Here is a 15,193-nt window from a genome sequence, read left to right on the forward strand (position 1 = left end):
ACCAAGATTGAACTTGTTGGCGTTAATTCTAAGCAGTATGTGTGGAGAAAACCAGGCACTGCTCATCACCTGCCCAATACAATCCCAACAGTGAAACATGGTGGTGGCAGCATCATGCTATGGGGGTGTTTTTCAGCTGCAGGGACAGGACGACTGGTTGCAATTGAAGGAAAGATGAATGCGGCCAAGTACAGAGATATCCTGGAAGAAAACCTCTTCCAGAGTGCTCTGGACCTCAGACTGGGCCGACGGTTCACCTTCCAACAAGGCAATGACCCTAAGCAAACAGCTAAAATATCAAAGGAGTGGCTTCGGAACAACTCTGTGACCATTCTTGACTGGCCCAGCCAGAGCCCTGACCTAAACCCAATTGAGCATCTCTGGAGAGACTTTAAAATGGCTGTCCACCAACATTCACCATCCAACCTGACGGAACTGGAGAGGATCTGCAAGGAAGAATGGCAGAGGATCCCCAAATCCAGGTGTGAAAACCTTGTTGAATCATTCCCAAGAAGACTCATGGCTGTGCTAGCTCAAAAGGGTGCTTCTACTCAATACTGAGCAAAGGGTCTGAATACTTATGACCATGTGATATTTCAGTTTTTCTTTTTTAATAAATTTGCAAAAATTTCTACATTTCTGTTTTTTTCTATCAAGATGGGGTGCTGAGTGTACATTGATGAGAAATAAAATTAATTTTTTGATTTTAGCAACTGGCTGCAATGAAACAGAGGGAAAAATTTAAAGGGGTCTGAATATATTGCGTACCCACTTTATGTTTATAAATGTCAGTGGCATGGCCACCCTGTACCTTGCACATGTTTAAATTAAAACCATGAATATATGAACCCGTGTAGTATTTGAAAAGCTTTGTATTGAATGCACAATATCAGGGTAGTTATGTTTATACATGGCACAATTTTATACTATATATAGTAGGGGGTCCCTGCTCCATCTCTCCACCTGTTTGGGGGTCCTTGGCTTGAAAAACGTTGAAGACCCTTGATCTAGATCATGGAGCGTGGAACAAAGATTTTTTATTTCAGACTATATGTATTAATCCTGATCATCATAAGAAAATTATAGCAAACGTGAATGAGAATCATGAGACACTAAAGCTGTTGAAGCATTAACCACAAGTGTCCTGTGCATCAATTATGAAACCCTGTTGGGAAAATAAACCCATGTCTTTTGTCACAGCTTCACAAAAAGCATGTTAGCACATTCACTGAAGCAATAAAGACCACAAAATAAGCAAGAGCTTTTCTTCTAAAAAAAATGGATAAAACCAAGAGTGGAAGGAAGATCAGAGCAGGGACCATGGCGGTTAGTTTCCTACTCCTGCTGGTCTTTGTCCTAAATGGTGAGCTACACCTTCTTAATGATGAATCCAAAATCAAACAAGCAGCAATTTTGTCTTTCTGGTTTCTGTATACGGTAAAAAAACTATTGAAAAGCTACTTATGATTTAAGTTGGATTATGATAATTTAATAATGATGCATTTTGTGTTTCAGGAGCTGATGGATCTCATATTGTTGGCGGTAGAGATGCCGCCCCCCACTCTCGACCCTACATGGCTTCCCTGCAAGTCCGAGGTCGCCATAACTGTGGGGCAGCGCTGGTGAAAGACGACTTTGTGCTCACGGCAGCTCATTGTAAGATTCGTGGGTAAGCTCGAAAACTTACTTCTTACAACAACAACAACAACCATAACAGATGCCTTCAGATTTTGAATTATTTTAAAGTGACGTATATTCCACAACTTCATAATGACAATCTCTGTCTGAATTGGAGATTCTCGGAGAAAACGAAGAATCACAATCAGGTCTGCGCATACAAGGATATTAAATTTCTCTCAGTACACTTACTTAGAAATAGACATAGAGCGAGGGACCAGGACAACTAAAAACTAGGTTAGGTAAAAGAACAGTACAAAAATATTTTTATATAATTATACTCTATCTAGTTATCATTGTATTTATAATACAGTATTAAATTAATATATGATCATAGTGGTGGCTGGTTTGGACTATAGTAGAATGAAATGAATAATAAATACTGTATAAAGACAAAGACAGGGTTTATACTGACAGTGTTGCTGATGTCATCCAAAAACTGTGCATATTCGGACTGGCGCTGAAATTAGTCTGTTGTGGATTTCTTGTTGGAGCACTGAACACAAAGAATAAGAATGACCTCATACACTGCTGGTTTGGTAATTAACAAAATGTATCCAAACTAATATATAAGTACCAAAATTGTAAGTATTCTTTAAGTCGAGGGGAAGCAAAAATGCCGTCAGCTGTGAACAGAAAGACTCTTCCACAAACTCTCCGACAGACCATGTGCGTCACATGTCTGAGGCAAGATTAGATAAAACACAGTAGACCGAGACCCAAATCTTTATCTCTGGTCTTCTAGCCCAACGTTAGAATATCTCAACATGTCCACTGACGCAGAGTCCAAAAACATTATTTTTATGGAAGTAAAGGACAAGTTAAGGACTTTGAACCTTATATCTATATTTCTTCACACATGACAAGGAATTGTCCTCAAGAACCTCTGAAAGGTTTAATACATGATAAAAAAATAACCATCTAAAGCTCAAAGTTAATCTAGTTAGTCAGTGTGCATTCTCAGCATCTCACATCTGAACACAGACCAATGATTTCTGTGTATTTGCAACCTCTACATCATATCTAATGTCTGGTCTTCATTAAATTGTGATTTCTAGTTCATACACAGTCGTGCTCGGCGTTGATTCCCTCACAGCTAACGCGAGTACAAAGCAGGAATTCAGAACTGTCAGATCCATTCCCCATCCCGGGTATGATGGGCATGCAAATGACATCATGCTCCTGAAGGTGAGGACAGTTTCAACAGTTGTCTACAGCACTTCTACATTTTCATTGATGTCTCTAGCTTACACAAAAACCATAAAACCTGATATATTTTCTGGATTTCTCAAAAATCAATCCCCTCATCTCAGCTCAACGCCAGTGCACAACTGACTGCAGCAGTGCAGTTGATCTCTCTGAAAACGAGCAGGGTGACAACAGGAAGTCGTTGCCTCACAGCCGGCTGGGGGGACATAGCGGATGACAGAACAGAACCCACCACGCTTCAGGAAGTCAACGTAACCACGCTGTCACGGCGGACATGTCGTAGGAGATGGGGATCGGTTCCCGTCACTAGATCCATGGTTTGCGGTGTAGGAGCAAGAGTTTTTCAAGGCTTCTGCTCGGTGAGAAAGTAAACGGGCTGGACATTGATCAAGAAATACTGAACACAGGGGAAAAAAGCATTTTTAAACACACCTACTTTTATGTATCTTTTCTCTTGAAGGGGGATTCAGGTGGCCCTCTGGTGTGTGATGGAGCTGCAGCGGGCGTGGTGTCCTTCTCTGGCCGGCGATGCGGAGACCCCAGGACCCCTGATGTCTACTCAAGTGTATCCTCCTTCAGGGACTGGATTAAGGAAGTGTTAAACAGCAATTAGGCAAATCAGATCTACTGATAATACGCCGTTGTGGATGATGGGGTTGTATTCTTCAACAAAAAACCCTAACGTGTGGTGGAATGGGTCAGGCCAAATTCTTTACGTCATACATTTTCAGTGTATACCAAACTGAATACAGAAATAAAGTTAGCATGAAAGTGTTGTGTAAATTACATTGCACATATTTCTGTATTGTTTTGAAAATGTTAAAGATGTATTAACATGATGAATAAACCATGAAATCTGTTGTCAGCTTTGGAAAAATCATGTTTAATGGGTCAAAGTTTTGTTCAGTGAAGATAATGTCGATAATTTGATCGTTATCAGCTGGGAGCAGGTATGACAGCCTATAAAACATCAGTAAATGCAGACGTTCACATTTACAAACGCTCATGAAAATGAACTAAAAATGCTTTTTTAAAGATGCACAAGCGTGGTTCTGAGTTTACATTTCATGAACTTAGGTTCTGCAGCAGAATATGTATCAGTTGATTCAAATGCTATAATTAGGGTTACGGCATCTAAATGTTAAAAACTAACAAACAAATTAGAGATTAAAATGGCACTCAGTAGAGTGTGTATTCCTCCACCAAGGCTCAACCGTCCCCTTATAAAACCACATTTAAGTTTGCTAGATCCGGATTTGTATTTGGATCTGCACCAAATTGTACACACTCGTAAATACCAGTCCCGAAACATGACTGAATTTTTCTCATCAGTATCCATCATAATGATTTCAGAAATCAACTTTAATGTTGAAAAACACAACTTTACAGAAAAATGAACTGGATCCACAGCTTGATGCAGATGAAAATATAAACTGTTTGGCAGACGTAGCAATATTTTGTATTATGCACTAGCACCGGTGCTAGAGTCTTATCTATATATTCTACATGCTGAGATTGATTTATTTTAACATTTGTTTTATGAATTCCACCATTGGTTTAATTCATATTAATATTTATTTTATATTTACTTATTTATTTTTTAAGGACTCAGATTTGACTTCTGTGCTTCTTACTCAAGGAGGTTTTTTGACTAGTGGTGGGATGAATCAAAAGTACATTTACTTTATGTAAAGATATTTTCTTTATTTCCCTTCTTCCATTCCTTCTGATTAATTAATGTTCCCCGAAGGGAAATAGTTTTGTGTCTAAGTCACTCTTTCAGTGTTTGTTGCAAAATAACTTAAAACATTGTCTTAATTTATTTCCTATAATAACATTCTTCATTTCACAAGTCAATAAAAAAATGTATTAGTTTTTCCTTTGTTTACTTGAGCCCAAAGCAAATTCAACAGCGTTAAAATGCTGTTCTTTCCTGAATCACGTTTTTTTCAACCAGAACATTCATCAAAGTTTAATACAGATTTTCTGGTGAATTTAATAAGGCTGTGGTATGTTGCATGACTCAAAACCACATTCCTTCTTCAAAACTTTTTTTTAAACACAAGTAATGTAACCTTTTAGGAAGGAGGAAACCGATATAACTGTCATTAATTAAGCAATAACAAAGGCCACATTTATCTGAGGAATTTCCAATCATCTTAACTGTTGAACTTAGCTGAAAAAGAGTCTGAACCTCAATTCCTCACTGTCAGCAATTGCTGTAGTTTCTGCAGTTTTCTTCATTAGTCCAAAATTATTATAGTAGATGTATTTGTATTTTTCCCCGCTGTAGCATATTGTAGTAAAATTATGGTTATTAATGTTACTATTGATAATTACAGTGTGTTGCAAAAGATAGTTTGAATGAGCAGCTTGACATGATTGGATGGCAGATGTGGAGGAGCACCAGAGGCGTCCATCCGCTCCACACTAATATGCAGGTTCAACTTTAATTGCCTAAATGGCTCAGCCACAGAAGTAATAGTGCCTGAGAGGAGGAACAACTCTGTGCTTTCTCAGGCGATTAAGGCCATTTGGCTTTGAGGAACATTGAATGGGATGAACTTTGGCTCAGAAATTAATAAAACAAATATAAAGCTGGTCTCAATTCTAACACTCCACAATGATTTTCAAAGTTGCTAAACTACTTAACTGTTTTCTACCGGTGGGGCATGACCCAAGAAAGAACCCACTATATTTTAGTGAATATCTAGATCAGGATTTTTTATTTCATACTATGGAATAATCATGATCACAATAAGAAAATTCAGACCTGAGTGTTGGTATCAATGACTGTGTGAAGATTCGAAGGAAAAACTGGATCTAGTCTATTTAAATGAGGTTTTATAGAGAAGTAGTCTGTTTCAGACACATGGTAAATAGTAGTGCAAACCAATAACTGCCACTAATGTTTAGCTGAGATACAAAATGTGGCTTTTGCTATGAGACTTGTTTCAATTAAAAGGGAATGTTGGGCCTTGATGGTGTTATGGATTGTACTGCATGCAAATCTGGTTTCTATTGTATTAGCAACTGTTTTGACACATATTTACTTTAAATTCTACAGTCAATTCTTGAAAGTGTAGACATGATTCGGGGTACACATATGGCAAATGTGAATGAGAATCATGAGCCACTGAAGCTTTTGATGCTTAACCACAACTGTCCTGTGCATCAATTATGAAACCCCGTTTGGAAAAATAAACCGATGTCTTTTGTCACAGTTTCACAAAAAGCATGTTAGCACATTCACTGGAGCAATAAAGACCACAAAAATAAGCAAGAGCTTTCTTCTCCAAAAAAATGTATAAAACCAAGAGTGGAAGGAAGATCAGAGCAGGGACCATGGCGGTTAATTTCCTACTCCTGCTGGTCTTTGTCCTAAATGGTGAGCTACACCTTCTTTATGATCAAATCCAAAATCAAACAAGCAGCAATTTTGTCTTTCTGGTTCTTGTATATAGTAAAAAACTATTGAAAAGCTACCTATGATTTAAGTTGGATTATGATAATTGAATAATGATGCATTTTGTGTTTCAGGAGCTGATGGATCTCATATTGCTGGCGGTAGAGATGCCGCCCCCCACTCTCGGCCCTACATGGCTTCGCTGCAAGTCCGAGGTCGCCATAAATGTGGGGCAGCGCTGGTGAAAGAAAACTTTGTGCTCACGGCAGCTCATTGTAAGATTCCTGGGTAAGCTCAAAAACGTCCTTCTTACAACAACAACAACCATAACAGATACCTTCGGATTTTGAATCATTTTATTTTCCTCAACTTCATAATGAAAATCTCTGTTTGAATTGGAGATTCTCAGAGGAAACAAAGAATCACAAAAGGGCCAAGTATGTCTGCACATACAAGGATATTGACTCTGGTATTAAATTGCTCTCAGTGAACTTACTTAGAATAAGACATACAGCGAGGGACCAGGACAACTAAAAACTAGGTTAAGTTAAAGAATGGTACAAAAATATTTGTATAGAATTATACTCTATTTAGTTATCATTGTATTTTTATACAGTATTAAATTAATATATGATTATAGAGGTGGCTGGTTTTGACTAGAGTGGAATAAAATAAATAATAAATACTGTATAAAGACAAAGACAGGGTATAGATATATACATTGTACTTTATAGATTTGAAACAATTCTGTACAGCGAGCAGGTGACAGTGTTGATGTCATGCAAAAACTGTGCATATTTGGACTGGCGCTGAAATGAGTCTGTTGTGGATTTCCTGTTGAAGCACTGAACACGAAGAATAAGAATGACCTCATACACTGCTGGTTTGACAATTAAAAAAGGCAAATCAAATGTATCCAAACTAATATATTCGTACCACATAAAGTATTCTTTAAGTCAAGGGGAAGCGAAAATGCCGTCAGCTGAGAACAGAAAGACTCTTCCACAAACTTTCTGACAGACCACGTGTGAGGCAAGATTAGATAAAACACAGTAGACCGAGACCCCAATCTTTATCTCTGGTCTTCTAACCCAACGTTAGAATGTCCACTGAAGCAGAATCCAAACATATCCTTTTTATGGAGGTAAAGGACAAGTTAAGGACTTTGAACCTTATATCTATATTTTATCACACATGACAAGGAGTTGTCCTCAAGAACCTCTGAGAAAGGTTTAATAAATGATAAAAAATAACCATCTAAAGCTAAAAGTTAATCTAGTTGGTCAGTGTTCATTCTCAGCATCACACATCTTAACACAGACCAATGTGGAAAAGGATTTCTGTGTATTTGCAGCATTGACATCATATCTAATGTCTGGTCTTCATTAAATTGTGATTTCTAGATCATACACAGTTGTGCTCGGCGTGAATTCCCTGTCAGCTAACGAAAGTACAAAGCAGGAATTCAAAACTGTCAGATCAATTCCCCATCCCGGGTATGATAACCATTCAAATGACATCATGCTCCTGAAGGTGAGAAAAGTTCACAGTTGTCTACAGCACTTTCACATTTTCAATAATGTCTCTAGCTTGCACAAAATCCATCTAACCTGATATATTTTCTGTATTTCTCAATCATCAATCCCCTCATCTCAGCTCAACGGCAGTGCACAACTGACTGCAGCAGTGCAGTTGATCTCTCTGAAAACGGACAGGGTGACAACAGGTAGTCGTTGCCTCGTGGCCGGCTGGGGACGGTTAGCGGATAATGGAATTAAACCCGACATGCTGCAGGAAGTCAACGTAACCACGCTGTCACAGGAGACATGTCGTAGGAAATGGGGTTGGGCATCCATCGCTGCATCAAAGGTTTGCAGTGAAGGAGAGAGAGGTTTTCAAGGCCCCTGCAGGGTGAGAGAGTTAACGAGCTGGACATTGATCAAGAAAAACTGAACACAGGAAATAAAAGCATCTTTAAACACAACTTCTGTTAAGTGACATGTATCTTTTCTCTTCAAGGGGGATTCAGGTGGCACTCTGGTGTGTGATGGAGCTGCAGCAGGCGTGGACTCCTTCTCTGGGAAGATATGCGGAAACCCCGACACCCCTGATGTCTACTCAAGTGTATCCTTCTTCGGGGACTGGATTAGGGAAGTGTTAAACAGCAATTAAGCAAATCAGATTTACTGATAATTTGCCGGTGTGGATGATGGGGTTGTATTCTTCAAGTTGTTTAATATCTTTGCAGTGCTGTGGTTTTGTTTGGGTCACGCAAAATGCTTTACATCATACATTTACCAAACTGAATACGGAAATAAAGTTAGCATGAAAGTGTTGTGTAAATTACATTGCACATATTTCTGTATTGTTTTGAAAAGATGTATTAACATGATGAATAAACCATGAAATCTGTTGTCAGCTCTGGAAAAATCATGTTTGATGGGTCAAAGTTTTGTTCAGTGAAGATAATGTCGATAATTTGATCGTTATCAGCTGGGAGCAGGTATGACAGCCTATAAAACATCAGTAAATGCAGACGTTCACATTTACAAACGCTCATGAAAATGAACTAAAAAAGCTTTTTTAAAGATGCACAAGCGTGGTTCTGAGTTTACATTTCATGATCAGTGCTTAGGTTCTGCAGCAGTATTTGTATTAGTTGATTCAAATGCTGCAATTAGGGTTAGGGCATCTAAATGTTAAAAACTAACAAACTAATTAGAGATTAAAATGGCACTTAGTAGAGTGTGTATACCTCCACCAAGGCTCAACCGCCCCCTTATAAAACCACATTTAAGTTTGCTAGATCCGGATTTGTATTTCGATCTGCAGCAAATCGTACACACACAATAAATACCAGTCCCGAAACATGACTGATTTTTCTCATCAGGATTCATAATAATGATCTCAGAAATCAACTATAATGTTGAAAAACAGAACTTTATGCAGAAATGAACTGGATCCCCAGCTTGATGCAGATGAAAACAGTTTGACAAAACTGTTTGGCAGAGGTAGCAATATTTTGTATTATGCACTAGCACCGGTGCTAGAGACTTATCTATATATTCTACATGCTGAGATTGATTTATTTTAACATTTGTTTTATTAATTCCACCATTGGTTTAGTTTATATGAACATTGTTTTTCGATTTTATTTTTTATTTTTTAAGTGCTCAAATTTTACTTGTGTGCCTCTTACTCAAGAATGTATTTTGAATAGTGGTGGGATGTAACATATGTACATTTACCTCATGTATATGTGTTTAGTCGATTTATTTTCATTTGCTTTTCACATTTACTTTACTACATATATCAGCAAGTATCTGTACGTTCTACTTCCCTACATTTAAAAAAAACATTGAATATAAGTTCAATTCATGCATTTCTTTTATAGTTTGTTTGGAAAGTAAACAATAATAGTGGAATTAGTCCATTGATCCAATCAGAGCAGCATCTCTCACCGAGGCCACCGCTGAGACTTAAAACAATATGACAATGTAAATATTCTGAGCAGAAACATACTCAACCTTCTTTGTTAATATGACAGAGTCAGTACCATTCTTGTCTTAAACAGAATACCGTTATACAGTTAAAGATGTAATAGATTAATCTAGGAGCAAGTTGACCATTGCATTGGGGAATAGGCAACTCTCTACAAGTACTTTTAATACTTTAAATATATTAAAACCAAGTACTTACTTACTTTTGGTCAAGTAGAAAACGTGTTTTTGCTTTAACTTAGTAAGATATTTGACTGTTTATTAGTGCGTTTGCTTGAGAAAGACGTTTGAGTACTGTCTCCACCCGTCTTGTCTTCTTCTTGACATGTCACCTCAGCTGAAGTGGGCACGAAGTCTCGACTCCAGAGCACAAGGTGACATTGAATGATCCTGTTTACAGCTCCAGCAGCTGCCCCGCGCTTCCTGTCCGCAGAGGGTGGATGTGGAGCGGGAGGAATCCTGACCCCCGGTCCCGATGCAGTGCTCTGTGCTGCAGCTCCCGACGTGTTGGTGAGCAGCGTGTTGTCTCAAACAGCTGACGTCCCCCCCAGCCCCGCCCCTCACGTTTAAAGTCCACACCGTCGTCCCCAAAACACCAACTCCCAGCGTGCATTGCGCCAGCATTCGCGTACCTCTCCGCGGTCACAGCAGCCGGATGCTCGCCGGGAGTTGTAGTCCTTTTCGCCAACTCCTGTTTAAAGTCCACACCGTCATCACCAAAAAACCAACTCCCAGCGTGCATTGCGCCAGCGCTCACGTCCCTCTCCGCGGGCACGGCGGCCGGATGCTCGCCGGGAAATGTAGTCCTTTTCGCCAACTCTCGTTTTACCGCCCCCCCTCCTCGCCCCCCCCCCCTTCACAGGTTTCGCGAGACTTCACGCAGACGCGTCGGTGTGCGGGAGCGTTTGTCCGTCTTGACAAACCGGACGATACCGATATGAAATCTGCGTCAAGGTAATAAAAAATGCGTTTTCCGAGCAGAGGGCTCGGCTGCTAACGCGGTGCTAATGCCGCTGGTGTGTGTTAGCTGCCGCAGGGGGACGGTGCTAGCGCAGCGTTAGCTAGCCGCCTCCACTTGGACCCACAGTCACATCTGCATTGAGGTAGAGCCACAGCACAGAACGGGAGGAGCTGCAGGTGAGCTGGTGGAGCACAGGGCAGCTCATTTCGCCTCGTCATGTTTGAGCTCAAGTACAAGTTATCAGCAGCAACATGTCACCGTCCAGCCTCCACACACTAGTGATGTGGCTGACGTGTTCTCTGGAAGTTGCCTCATTATTCACATTGGCGTCTTTAACCCCTCAACTCAGGCCACATGACAAACCACACGGTCTCTCCTCCGTGGTGCAGTTTGTGTGTGTGTGTCAAACACTGACCTCCATGACTGTGTAGTAGAAGTAAATACCCAGGAAGTTATGACTCCATCATGCTAAACCATTGGCTGCTGGAGTTGTCAGTCTGTCAGGAGAGAGCAGGCTGCTTCCTGTCACAGCTCTGCTCTGACAGGAAGCACAGGCCCTCTGTCATGGTGGAGCTATACTTTGCATGTGAAGTTTGACAGCTGTCACCTTATAACTGAGCACTGCCCTGTTTGTCCTTTGATTTGTAGCCTTTGACTTTCTGGAGGCATGTCCAAGAAAAGGGGCAGGTATGTGGATCTCTGTGTATGACATCATGTGTTGCCATTACTGGTGGTTTTTAAGATTAGAATGAAACAGTGAAACTACAATGTCCCAAATGGCGAGATTAGAAAATGGTTAATTCACGTGTGAGACATTGGAATTGCCAAATAACGTCTGGCTGATCCAAAGGCTGCAGTGTTGATTTAAATAATCATTACATTAAAAATGAACCTGCATGAGCAAGTAACTTCAGCTTAATCTAATTCTCACATTCAAATTTGATCAAATACAAATAAGTGACATAGCATGAAGTCTTAAAACCATTATGCATTTTGTATCTAGTCACATATTCATCCTGTTTTACCAGAAAGCGAAGCAGCGGGGAACTGAGTGACACAGTGAGCCCCGACCCCAATAGTATCCTGGGAGTGCGTATTCAACACAACTGGCGTGAGAAGGGGAACCAGAGCAAATGGAAGGGAACAGTGCTTGACAGGCTCAGTGTAAATACCTCCCTCTTCATGGTGAAGTATGACGGCTTTGACTGCGTCTATGGCATCGAGCTGTTCAAGGACGAGAGGGTGTCCAACTTGCAAGTCCTGTCCGAAAAAGTTGGTGAGTTAGGAGGAGCTTCTCTATTCCTTTGAGAGATTTTTGTTTTGGATACTTTTTGCAACAGTTGGGTTTTACAGTATATCATACATCCTTTGTGCCCGCATCTCCACAGTAAACAACAAAATCAAGATACCTCCAGGGGCGGAGGAGCTGGTGGGCAAAGCTGTTGAGCATCTTTTTGAAAAGGAGGATGGAGAGAAAAACGAGTGGAGAGGCATGGTCCTCTCCAGAGCTCCAATCATGACCAACTGGTATTACATCACGTACGAGAAGGACCCCGTTCTTTACATGTACCAGCTGTGGGATGACTACGCTGACGGAGACCTAAGGATTCTTCCTGAAGCAGGTACTTGTAACGCGTGTATGACGAAGACAAGTCGATACTCGACAAAGCTTCATTAAGACTCTGGTATTCGTGTTCTGCAGCTTCTTAGATAAGATCAGGAGCAACCACAGTGTGAGGTAAATCGGTTTTCCCCTCGGGAAGATTGCATCAGTTTTGGTAGACATGAATACCATGTGACTTCACCAACAGTTATAGCGGTCATGGAAGTCTGTATTCATTCGCAGACGTCTCTATCACAGGTTTTGTCAGCCGGCAGTAGACAGGGAAAGTTATGGAGTTAGATCAGACTGTGGCATCCTTGTGGGATCAGATATTTATGCTTATGAAAATAATTAGGAGAAACGGTTTCTTAAGGGTTATTTTTCTAAAACTGTTCCTCTTTTAGTGTCAGACACTTGAAGTCAATACACAACTGTCCCTACACCAAAATGTATTACAATTTATCTACAATGACATCCTAGCTGTTTTTGTATATATATATATATATATATATATATATATAGAGACGTGATGGAGAAACTGAGAAAACAAGACTGGACTAAAGAAAGACTCACAAATGAATCCTAATTTGTTTGTATACTACCAGTGAACTAGAAGTTGCATATTTCCTCATTTCGTATGACAAAAACTGATGACTGGCAATTTTATTTGTCATTGTATTGTTAATTTTCTGTTTCATTCCTTCCCCCAGAGAACAAGCACCTGCTGCCTGCAGACAGGAAGCCAGGAGAAGAGACAGAGAGTCTGGTGGGGAAACAAGTGGAGTATGTTACAGACAAGGGCGTGAAGAGAACTGGCCTGGTCATCTACCAAGTCCCGGCCAAGCCCTCGGTCTACTATATCAAATACGATGATGACTTTCACATTCATGTATATGACCTGGTCAAAACCACCTAGAGAGGGTGGACACTGACCTCACCCTCCAGCCCTCCCTCCATCTGCTTCTGTTCCACTCATCGTTACAATCTTGTTATTCAGAGCCATGGCAGGGTTGGGTAGTTAATAGGCTTTATTGTTGAGAAGAAAGTGCAATCTTTTGTTGTATGCAGAGCAGAACTGTAGCACCGCTATGCTTTGCTATTTTGAGGGAGTCAACTTGGGTTATTTTTGCTGCTCTACTTTATACTTTAACATTTGGACAGAACAAGATTGCACTGCCCAACAGCTGTGAAGTGCAGTTGATACTGCAATTTTGCAATGTTGTCCTGGACACAGTAATCTGTCCTGATATTAAATATCATAATTAAATCTTAGTGTGACTAAAAAGCTGCTTAAGATTTCCCTTTAAAGACCCTTTACTTTAGATTTTCTGGGTAGTGCGTTTGGTATACACACTTTTGTCTGTGTAGAAGCGTTACAGGGAGACATTTATTTAATGTTATGGGTAGATAAATACCTCTACTGTATTTATATAACAATATCCAATCAATCAGTGTTAGTAGTGGAAGAAATGAATAAAAGCAGCATTGTAAAGTCACCTTAATGAGGCCCTTGTGTTGTCAAGAACAGTTCAAAAGAGTTGTGCTCATGTAGAAATATCCCCCTGCATCTTTGCACCATGTTTTTATTGTAGTATCCATGGCGGAGAATTCGCTTGTTTTTTTCATGCTGTACATCTCTTCTTTAAGCCTTGAAGGAAGGTTTCTGACCAGATTCTAATTTAATTGGTTTGAACTGCACGAGGAACATCAGATTCGTTGTCCTGCTAATTGCGATGCTTAATTACCATGATCCCACACAAATCATCAAGTGCCTTCCGGCTTGTCATTTTGCAATATTGTATATACTGTATACTCTGACTATCTACGCTCTCAATGAATCTTTGCGTATGAAGGCTGCTATTAGGTTTTCATTCAGAAGTGGTGCCACTGACAGCTTGTGAAACGTTTTTGCTTTTCGTTAGTGCTGTGTTTTTGCTCTATAATGCAGTATGAACAAGTTCTTTAAATATACACACATCATCATTGGTTGTGAAAAGTCACCGTTGATATTGTGGGGAGCACTTTAATTGTATAAAGTTTACATGTTTAGGTTATGTTATGCTATGTTTCCCCAAAATACGGCAGAGTAATGCTTTATATCACGTGGATTAGGAGAAAAAAATTGTTTCAATACATTCAGATGACAGTATTTAATCTGTACAACTTGTGTTAAATGCCTTGTAATGTTGCCTGTTGTGATTATTCACAATATGAATATCTCACTGAAACACCACCACCACCGACCTTTAGTGAAAGGGTCATTCATACACATAAATTATAAAAGGTGTAATCTAAACTGACAAACCACTTTGTAGACAGTAGCTAACTGTGGTTTCAGTCTGTCCTGTCTGTCTGGTATTCTCACAAACACGACATGTATGCTTGCAGTATGGATTTCATCTCAACCTTCTGTCATTCAGTGTATCCCTCAGTAAACTAGTTATTCAGTAGGCGTACCGTTACTGTTATTTTTAACTGTCGGAGCTGCATGCACCATCTGAGCAGTGTCAAGAGATTTTCAACTTTAACTTTGGCATTGGAGAAGTGACAGTGTGTGGCATAATTAGTACTGTTTGTTTAAAGCCACTTTTAAAATATCAATCAAAAAAAAGGTTAACACTGTACATCACCCCTAGTGGTGCTGTGGAGTGTTTCTGTGTTGTGTCGAGTGGAGTTACAAACGACTGTGCGCGCTCTTCTTCGTGCTTCAATCACCACCTCCTGTTCTGAAGTTGTAGCAGCATCAACAGGTAATACGTGTCGTTATTATTCTGTCATGGGTAATAAAGACTTTTGCACATTTGATGCTCTTGTTCTTCAAACACTTCAATTATAAG

The 15,193-nt window shown here is 39.9% G+C and overlaps 3 protein-coding genes across 4 annotated transcripts; all 3 read left to right on the forward strand.

Annotated features, from left to right (window-relative positions):
• Positions 1 to 1,320: 1,320 nt before the first annotated feature.
• LOC133010939 (serine protease 57-like) lies at positions 1,321 to 3,715 on the forward strand. The gene is made up of 5 exons (XM_061078607.1): positions 1,321 to 1,363; positions 1,516 to 1,669; positions 2,736 to 2,865; positions 2,991 to 3,245; positions 3,347 to 3,715. The coding sequence occupies exons 1-5, from the start codon at positions 1,321 to 1,323 to the stop codon at positions 3,497 to 3,499; spliced, it is 735 nt and encodes a 244-aa protein (XP_060934590.1). The 3' UTR covers positions 3,500 to 3,715.
• Positions 3,716 to 6,231: 2,516 nt separating this feature from the next.
• Positions 6,232 to 8,611, forward strand: LOC133010997 (serine protease 57-like). Its single transcript, XM_061078672.1, has 5 exons — positions 6,232 to 6,274; positions 6,427 to 6,580; positions 7,696 to 7,825; positions 7,949 to 8,203; positions 8,312 to 8,611. Exons 1-5 carry the CDS (start codon positions 6,232 to 6,234, stop codon positions 8,462 to 8,464), a joined length of 735 nt encoding a protein of 244 aa, XP_060934655.1. The 3' UTR covers positions 8,465 to 8,611.
• Positions 8,612 to 10,666: 2,055 nt separating this feature from the next.
• LOC133010316 (spindlin-1-like) lies at positions 10,667 to 15,161 on the forward strand. 2 transcript variants are annotated; one of them, XM_061077852.1, is made up of 5 exons: positions 10,667 to 10,746; positions 11,402 to 11,440; positions 11,782 to 12,029; positions 12,142 to 12,375; positions 13,067 to 15,161. In XM_061077852.1, the coding sequence occupies exons 2-5, from the start codon at positions 11,421 to 11,423 to the stop codon at positions 13,270 to 13,272; spliced, it is 708 nt and encodes a 235-aa protein (XP_060933835.1). In that variant the 5' UTR covers positions 10,667 to 10,746; positions 11,402 to 11,420; the 3' UTR covers positions 13,273 to 15,161. The 2 variants fall into 2 exon arrangements, with proteins under 2 accessions (XP_060933835.1, XP_060933836.1); XM_061077853.1 differs by lacking the exon at positions 10,667 to 10,746 and adding an exon at positions 10,756 to 10,929.
• The last annotated feature ends 32 nt before the right edge of the window (positions 15,162 to 15,193 follow it).

The sequence above is a fragment of the Limanda limanda genome, chromosome 9 (genome assembly GCF_963576545.1).
Source record: "Limanda limanda chromosome 9, fLimLim1.1, whole genome shotgun sequence".
In the NCBI taxonomy this organism is placed as follows: domain Eukaryota; kingdom Metazoa; phylum Chordata; class Actinopteri; order Pleuronectiformes; family Pleuronectidae; genus Limanda; species Limanda limanda.